General features: G+C 37.6%; 1 protein-coding gene across 1 annotated transcript in view; it reads right to left on the bottom strand.

Annotated features, from left to right (window-relative positions):
* The window catches only part of sema5a (sema domain, seven thrombospondin repeats (type 1 and type 1-like), transmembrane domain (TM) and short cytoplasmic domain, (semaphorin) 5A), a 79,538-nt gene extending 70,235 nt beyond the window's left edge, over positions 1-9,303 (bottom strand). The window contains exons 1-3 of the mRNA XM_016495259.1: positions 9,226-9,303; positions 5,760-5,822; positions 1,936-2,034 (exon numbers count right to left, since the gene is read on the bottom strand). Of these exons, the coding sequence (XP_016350745.1) occupies positions 1,936-2,034; positions 5,760-5,822; positions 9,226-9,303 (240 nt within the window). The remainder of the gene's footprint in view (positions 1-1,935; positions 2,035-5,759; positions 5,823-9,225) is intronic.
* Positions 9,304-9,711: the final 408 nt, after the last annotated feature.

Here is a 9,711-nt window from a genome sequence, read left to right as displayed (position 1 = left end):
ACTGTATATATATATATATATATATATATATATATATATATATATGGGTCATTGGGTTAAGAAAAAATAAACTTAATTTAAAGGGAAAACAAGATTATTTTTCTTACCCAACTCGCTGATGTTTTTTTCTTGCTTACAGCATAAACTTAATTTTGATATTTATTTAAGAAAGTAAATTAATTAAATAAAAACTACTACACATCTAAGAATCTAATTAATTTTCCTAGTCAAATAAATATATCTTGATGAATTTTTTTTTTATACATTTATAATGGAAAACAATGAAGAAAATTATTTTAAGCAGTGTTCACAAGGGAGAGGATTTAAAGAGCTGTTAGTACTGTTTCCTTCGAGAGCACAGCCAAATCATGTTCATCATATTTAAAAATGTGATAAAAATTGGCATCAAAAGCACCTTTGAAAAATCCAGTTAAAGCTTCTGTTATAATGACGCTCCTACCTTCCATATGCATCTGGTATCTGTTACTCAAAAAATGATAAGTGAATGGTATTCGAATTGAGCAATACATCTCAAGCAGCAGTAAATTTATCTATGCAGCTCGAAATGTCATGCCTTCAGTGACTAGCTTATTTTTGCACCAGGAAATCTGACATACTGCATTGTGCTCAACCCTATCGGTCTGTCCCGAAGGCGGATTAGATCCTGTGTGGCCTCACTTGAATGCTTTTATCTTACATGCAGCTGACGGCCACAACACTTGCCCTGTGTAATCAATGTAAAGGGGGATTATCCTTGATGTTGGCTCGAATAAAACCTCCACGAATGGCTGGAAGTGTCTCGGCTTCCTTCAGGACCCCGGAGCCCATTTAGTTGGCAATAAAGTCAGGCGAATTTGCATGTTTGGCAAGGCGAAGCAGTCTTTTGAAGCATCGGTGCCAGGGAGATACTTCTCCCCGAGCCAACGCCTGAACGGATGTGCCTTTTCTTGGGCACGAAGAAAGATGAAAGGCATTTATTGATGGAACACCTTCTGACAAATAGCACTCAGAAGCCTTCGTAGATATGGACACGCTACCCATAATGCACATTAATGGAGAGGGTTGAAAGACGCCTCTTAGGAGACCGGCAGCTGTGTTTGAGCGGCACTACAACCTCGATAGCTGCTTGTTTAAAGATGCAGTTTTACTGGCGGCGTTACAAGGACATGACGGAGAGTTTTCGCTCGTGCCTTCCTGGCTGCACTAAGTCCTTTCCTGCTGGCACAAGGTACTTATGATGGTAAATCCTTGGGGTAATTTAGCTTTGAGTCAATAATTCCTGCCATTCTTCAAAGAGCCACCGAGGAGATGATTGCCATCATATGCGAATCGACTGTCATCATCATTATCAGGTTTGAGGAAAGGATAGAAGAGTAATCCAGTCATTCAAATTCAGGGATTCGAGCACAAGAGACTTACATGCATGAATGAAAACTAGGAGATGTGAGGGGGAATAATGGGGGATGTCAGTAAATGTGCTTGGCGGAGATGCTGATCTTTCAATCAGCCGCACTGAGTGGCATTTATTGTGATAAGTGGCAACTATGCTGCAACCCATGCTTTGGAAAAAATTGTCAAAGTGCAAACACTCGCACAATACCTGCATAACAAGTGTGAACTTTCCGCAAAGGACAAGAGACTTAGAGATACTACAAGTTCCCACTTTATTAGAAAAAAAAGGGCTTGGTTGTTATTGTTGTTGTTTTTTGTCTAGATCTCAAGAAAGCTTCTTCTGAGGTGAAGCACGAACAAAACTTTTATTGAAATAAACCACAGACTTTGGCTGAAATACCACATGCTATGCTACACAACCCACGCAGCGATGAAAATGTCAGAGGAGGTCAATGTGGGAGAGAGAACTTGGGACAAAGCTAGCATAACATTAGGTCAGGAAGCCACTGCATTACATTAAGTGCATTGGTCCATTTACGTTACCGTGCGATTGGTGCAAATTGGAGTGAATGCATTAGTTCCACATGTAAACAGCCTGTCGCCGTTGATGAGTAGAACACGGATGTAATTCTGGCACTCCTCCTGTGAAAAGACATAAGGGAAGATGTGTAAGCGGTAGCAAAAGTGTTGACTATTAGCATCACAAATGCAAAATTGAGCCAACTCAGAAAAATGTGTGGGCAAAATCATAACACACAATGAATAGAAGTCCTGCCTTTTTGTTAAAAGCCAGTCAAAAGTTTGTTTATTCTAAAACATTCATTCACAAGACGAGCCTGTAAAATGGAAAATTTTTAAATAGAAAAAAATGGAATTGTTTCAAAACAAAATCTTGATAGTCTTTTTTTTCTGTTAGCATTGACTATTTTACCCAAGTGTAGAAATTTAGCAAAAAATGAGTGAAATCATATTCATAATAAGTCGTCAACATGAAAATTCACCCTACATATATTCTCCAAATGGATGTTATTGATCTTATTGTCAACAATTCATCCATGTGTATCAGTAAAAAACAAACAAAAAATCAGAATGACACCAATCTTCCAGTGAAATGACTGGCTTCTCTCTGATAATATATGCTGGACTTTTCTAATCTTCTGTTTAAATTCTGACTTTTTTTTTGTTTTATAATCTGTTACGTTCAGATGTACGTGTTTGCATAGTGCAAACATCACGTAAAAGTGAATTTTGCATCCGATGTCCCTTTTAACCTCTATTTTGTACAGTACATTGGCCAACAGCTGTTGTTTTAATTGTGCTCTACAAATAAAGTGAACTGACACTGACTATACAAAAGAAAAGGTTTGTCACTACTTCTGCTTCATCGCAACTTAAGCCCAAATTTATGAGTCCATTATTGTTTGATTTGAATAATGTTTTAACATGAAATGTTCCTAAATGTAATTTTGACAATGAGTTTTGAATATTTCTGTCTTTCTCCACTAAATTAGGTAAAGGCTACATTAGCAAAAATAGCTGTCTGTGGTGTTTCTAAAATGGTCACTGCGTGAACTCCCTCCCTTAAAGGACTTTGGTCAACTTCCAGAAATACGAAGCCTTTATAGTACAGAAGCTAGGTTACATTTGTCTTCCAATCAGATTTTCTGCTATTTTAGACCAGCTGCAGGACTTCTTGAACCATACTGCTTCAGTTCAGTGTGTTTTTACAAGGCTTTTTTTGAGAATCTAGGAGCCAGTAAATCATGCTTGTCTCAAGTACTTGAAACCCTGTCGCCCCGTCTCGCCCTCTGTTGATTTAAAGGTGTTCCAAGGCAGTGCTTGAGGGGGTCAACTTTATTTGCTCATCATAATGGTTGTTAACTCGTGAAGCTCTTCATTTCCCTGCACTAAGCGGAGTCTTGAAAAGAAAAGGATGATTTACATTTACTAATGCAATTTGGCTGCGGGGGCAGTGCTTTGCTGTATGCGTAAATAAACTGAGATTTAATATGTCTACCATATCATGATGTGACATGTTTATGAAAACCCCTGACAGACGGCTACACTCCATTGTGTAATATAGTGGCTGCATTGCACTGTTTGCATTATAAACAAAAAGTCGACAGAACACCATTCACTCCATCAAACACTTTCCTTTGTTCTTGAAACAACAGACTCAAGGAAACCAGATGCAGCGGTTGAAAGACACAATTACTCATGAAATTCAATTAAAGATAATGTTTTGTAAAAGAAAGAAAAAAACCTTTTCATATTGCTTTGTGATGTGTAAAACAACCAAAACGTGATGAAGTCATAATTGAGCCGTTCCTGGCTCACTTTAAAAGGAAATGGAAATTCTGTTCTTACATTGTTACAAACTCGTGACTTTCTTTCTTCTTTGGAACACAAAAGGAGGATTTTGAAGAATCGTACTGGTCACTCTTTTGAGGACTAAGGCTTTCAAGCTTCATAAAGTATCATAAAAGTGGTCCATACAAATTGCATGCTACATTTCAAATCTTCTGAAGCCATATGATAGATTTGTGAAATCATGAGAGAAGTTCAAACTTCATGCAGAGTGATCTTTGGTCTGTTCTTCACAAAAATATATCATATGACTTCAAAACATTTAGAATACAGCATTTTAGGATATGTTTATGGTGTTTTTGTGTACCTTTTGAAGCTTGAAAATCTTCAATCTAATTGCATGGAAAAATGCATAAAGTCTGGCACATTTTTGGAACCAAATTTTCTTTTTTGGGGGGCGTGAACTATTACTTTAGAGATATTTTGAGCTACCACATGTGCAGTCGATACAGCAAGACTCCACAATTGCAAGCAAGTTACGACAGCCAACTCCTGCAATTCTGAATTACAGTCACATGTTGCTCAGAGTGATCCATCCTATTATGGGCTTCAGAACACATTTCACAAGCGAATTAAAAAAAAAACACTTGTGGGGTTGTTCGCGCAGGCTGAACCCGCACTAGAGCCACTAGAAGTACACCTTGGGGTTCGGCCCAGGCTGGAAGGATGACTGCAAATCCCAAACACAGTCACTATACAGCTCCCATATGACTTAAAATGTCTCAACATACTATAAAGCAAAGGGGGACCCTCCGTATCATGTTTGACAGAGCTGGAGTGAAATATTAAGGAGATTTCAGAAACATTTTGTAGTACAAATCTGTTTTGATTCAGTCAGCCTTCAAAAACACAAGGGAGTCAGTGCTGAAGTGCCATGGAAACAGCTCCATAGCAAAGTGGAAGAGACATGGGAATGCCTGAGCAAGAGCGATGTCATAAATAATGGGTTAGCTATATTAGGAGGGTGATTGCTTTCTTAAGTAAGGTAATATTTAAAACAAGATTCATTCAGGGTGCAAATTACAGTGGGGTTTGGGGGTTTGAATTCACCCCTCTCCTCCCCCACCAAAGGAAGTCAAAACAAAAGGTAAGTCTGAAACATATTACAATGTTTCAGTAACCACAAAGGTCAGATTACTAGTTTGTTAGCTCATATATTTCCATGTGACACCAAATGGTGTGCATTTGAGGTTGTTACTATAGCAACAGGATGCTGCTTTAGTGGCTTCTGTTAGGATCAGTATTGGACGTTATTTCAACAATACATAAATAGGTACTATTATGGATATAAAAAGTGTTTTGTTTAAAAAAGTCAAAATAGCAGATGTTTATGCAGTAGGTTTAGGCAAAATTCAGAATTTAAAAATTGGTTTCTTTTCAATTCACGGGTTAAATCTGAATTAAACTGTTCTGGAACAGGAAGTTGAATTAAAATAACAGGAAGTATGGCAGATAAAGGAATTCTGGGAAGTGAAGGGTTCTTGGTCCATACATTTGCTTGTCTGTAATGTTCAAACAAATATATTTTAAACCTTTTTTTTCAATGATTTGGTGCTCAAGAAACATTTGATTATCAGTGATTATCAATGATGAAGACAGTTATGCTGCTTAGTAGTATTTTTGTGGAAACCATGATACACTTCACTCACACTAACATTATAAATATCTTTACCGTCACTTTTGATCAACTTAATGCATCCTTGCCGAATCAAAGTATTAATACTGTTTTTTTTAAGTTTTCCAAAATTAGCTAAAAAAAGGATCCCCCCAAAATTATTTTTATAATTCTTACACTGTGTTTAATTTAACCAAAATGTCAAATATTTGGAGAGTTTAAAACACTGACAAAAGCTGTCACTGTGGTGGCACAACTTTATATCCCTAAAGGGTGCATAAAAGTACAAAATAGCACCTAAAAGGTACGTATTAGTACCTTTTGAAAGAGTACTACCCCAGTGACAATTTTTGTACTTTTGTTTCTGAAAGTGAAAGGTACTTACCTCTGATTTGCCTCGACTGAAACAAGCTCCTTTGGTAAACTCATCGCAATGCCATTCTGCCTCCTGTAAACAAACACACATGAAGAAGAACATCATGAAATGACATGTTTTTCTGTTAAAGAAGGCATTGTTGTGAGCTCATCATTCATAAATGAAAAGAAAAAAAAACAGATCTGCTACATCAGACAATTGATCTATGCTTCAAATGATTCTTAAATTTACTAAGCTCTAGTATATAGTGCAAAAGAAACTCTTTTTTAAATCGAATCTCTGTGTTTAGCCAGGTATTACTGATTGTCACTGAGAGAATAAATGAACTTGGCTATAGAAAGCAGGCAGATCTTGGATGATAATCACTTGTATTCAGCTCCTCTGCATTCAGGGCAAAACAACAGGCTTTTCAGAGGCAGCCTGTGTGCTGTCCTTCACTGAGAGATGAGGGTCCTGGAGACAATGACAGCGTCCACAGACTATGGCTGCATTCACATTTCACCGCTGGCACTGAACTGCTGGATAATGCCAAGTTTGATGTCTGCAACTGCCTCCAAATGGATTTTAATATCAAATGAGCTCCTCGCACTTATTGACCATGAGATCTCTGGCTCTCATCCAGACATGCGAGACTTAAAGCTTGCCAAGTGAAAGCAAGCGACTAACTATCAAAAAACAATTAAGGAAAATTTTACAAAGGCACAACGACCATTTTTATCCTTTCCAGAACTGAAAAAATAATAAGAAATTATCATTCCCCAAGGAGGCACGACTCCGGCTAGACAGTAACCTCATTTTAAAGTGACCTAGAGCACAGCAGAAGCCCTGTGGCTGCTGGCTGAGATTTTACTCTGTCTGGAGAGTGTTCGATCACGGCTTTATGAGACAGGATTGTTATGTCACACCGTCCCAAGGCTGAACAGGACGTAGTGCTCTCATGACCCTTTGGAAACAGGCTAATACTAAGTAAAAAAAAATCCAGGTTTTCATTCCCTCGAGCCAACAGGGAATCTTACGAGTGATACTTAGAAGACGGCAGGGTGTGAATGTGCAAATGCAGGACTGAAAATCCATTGTCTTGCTCAGTCATGCTGCTGAACGAGTTTCCCCACGAGGCCCATTCATGCCAAATCTCCACCGCAAGGTTGAGAAATAGGCTGAGGGACGGAGACACAGGAAACTCCTTCACATCCAGAGTGACATGAAAGATGATTTAATGTGTCAAAATAACCATTAGCAACTGATATAGCACTTTCAGCCTGACATAACAGCAGTGCAATTATAGGAAGGAGCAGAAAGAAGGTTGGCATTTGCTGAGGGAAGAATACTATGCGCTTTCATGCTTCAAAGCATATTGTCATATGCCATAATTATAGCTATGCAGCGGCGCTGAGGCACAACACTACATTTTTAACTGTGCATTTTATGAACGTTTGAAACCGAACAGCAGAAGGAACAGGAACAGACTTCATTCTTATATCCCAGGCTAGAAACCAGCTATTTTGAGTAAAGTCAGTCTTACAAACAAACTGCACATCAGCAGAATGTTTCAGTGCGAGGACAGCATTAGGATGTCTTAAAGCCGTTTTTGTGTGTGCCAGCACAAATTGCTCAGAGGTAGTAGTCCTCCACTCGAGGTGTTGTGTTTAGCACAGCAAAAATGGCGTAAAACGTGAATTAAATGTAATTACTACAACCATTACCTTGACAAATTAGGTTAAATTTCACTTTGGAAAATTGCATTATGCATTTCCAGGATAGTCTAAACAATGTCATTCGGTAGTTGACATCATTCATCAGTAGAGCTATTTAATGATGTAATAATGCTGAACGTAACCATTAGCCAACTTGAACTTGGCCATTAACAACTTGAATGTTATTTGCACTCTGTGATATTTTTACACAAGCCATTTTTCAAAAGTGAATAATGGGAAAGAGGCAGGTAGACACCAACACAGCATAAAATTGTTCTTTCAGAAAATCGCTCCATTTACGTCAACTGGTATTTATTACTTCAGTTTAAGTTACATCTCGCAAACAACAGGTGTTTTTCTGAAATTAATCATGATGACTATAACACACAATCGATCGTGATTTTGTTATTATAACAATTCAATAAGAAATAAGTAACTTACATTTTAGAAACATTTTAGTTTTGTCTGTTACGTTGCCTAAATTCAGCTTTTGTTTTCAACAGATTGCCTTTCAGCTTTTCTGAGGTTTTCTTTATGGAGGCTATACAGGTGGTTAAATACATTACTTTCACCATAAACAGCAAAACACACAGTGTTGGGGAGTAACTAGTTACATGTAACGGCGTTACGTAATTTAGTTACAAAATAAATGTAACTGTAATCAGTTACAGTTACTAAGAAAAAATGTGTAATTAAATTACAGTTACTTATGAAAATGTTAACGATTACAAAGGGGATTACATTTGAATATTTACACACATCCACATACAGATTTAATTGATTTCTTTCCCAAATTGCGCTGACTACTCTGAGACGGCCCTATAATTTCCGCGATGCGGAAAACACAGACTGGTTTGTAGAATCCAGTTATAAAAACGGAATTCCTATAGCCTAACGTGGACGGGATATGCCACATTTTGGACGAATAAATCAAAAGTACTGTGTATTTAAAGTGTTCCCAGTCCTTAGTTCTCTGTCCGCTGTTAAATGTCTTCCTGAGTTCGTCTCCCTTGGTTCCTGAAAATAAAGTCTTGGTAAAGTATTCTCCAGCGTCTCCTCATTCCTCGTGTGTGTGCATCGTGACAAATATATGAGTACATGAACACAAAAACATAATCTCTAGAACGAGTCACTTCATGAGCATTTTACTTATTTTGAGAAAACTATCGTCATATCATACAAAGAGACACCAATGTTTCAAAAAGACACCAATGTTTCAGGAGTTTAGTACACAGAATAGGACACATACTTATTAGATAACCGTATTTGAGTTGACGTATATGTTTTTATTTATTATTTTTTTTTAATTAACTCTTTTTTCCAAACCATTGTTAGATGCAGTGTTTCCTGTAGTTATGCAAAGATGCGAACTATTTCTTATGATTTTAAATCTGCATTGAACTTCAGATCAATCTCAAAGTAAAAGGCGATACTAAAGTCTGATTTTGTGGTGGATGTGTTCAAATTTGATCATCTTAATTCAAATGATAAAGGAAATTGAAAGTCTGACAGTGTTGAGCACTACTGTAAGGTTAACCCTGCATGGTGTAAATGTTTGAAAATGAAAAAACAGTTGCAAATAAACATTCATTAGAAATTTAGAAAAGTAATCAAAAGTAATCAGTTACATTACTTTAATAAAGTAATTGAAAAAGTTACACTACTATTACATTTTAAATAGGGTAACTTGTAATCTGTAACCTATTACATTTCCAAAGTAACCTTCCCAACACTGAAAACACAGAACATCTGCAGTTATTTAAGCACACTCTAATCTTTACCGTTTCACCGCTCCTGCATGGTAGACTTGCTCTATTGTTCCAGATGGTCCGGTGCAGACCCCAGAACTGAGCAGTCATTGTCAGGAACAGGTGGGCCAGAGTGACCCAGTCAGCACTGTGTGGGTTGAGTCGCCCACCACACGGCTCTCTCACAGTTCTGGCTGGAATTTACATTGCCAAGACAAAACAAAGCATGCATAAATGACTGTAAGCATTTCTGTTGTGCATGCTTGTATTATCTGAGTCGAAGAATGCAACCACAGGCACGCTTTGGCTATTCAATGAATTCTGCTCATTTCAACAAGCAGCACGTCAGGCGACAGTCAACAGATGACGAAGTATAGCATCTCGCTCAATTTGATTAATCGTGCATTTTCATAATTACTATGCACTGAAGTATGGAGATTTAAGGTGATCTCAGCCTGCCCTGCAACTGTGGTTTGTAAATGAGTTTGAAACCTCATCTATTACAGAAATCCTAGCCAA

Source organism: Sinocyclocheilus anshuiensis, unplaced genomic scaffold, assembly GCF_001515605.1.
Source record: "Sinocyclocheilus anshuiensis isolate Anshui unplaced genomic scaffold, SAMN03320099.WGS_v1.1 scaffold110, whole genome shotgun sequence".
NCBI lineage: Eukaryota > Metazoa > Chordata > Actinopteri > Cypriniformes > Cyprinidae > Sinocyclocheilus > Sinocyclocheilus anshuiensis.
Note: the sequence above shows the minus strand (reverse complement) of the source record. Positions and strands in the feature narration are given on the sequence as shown.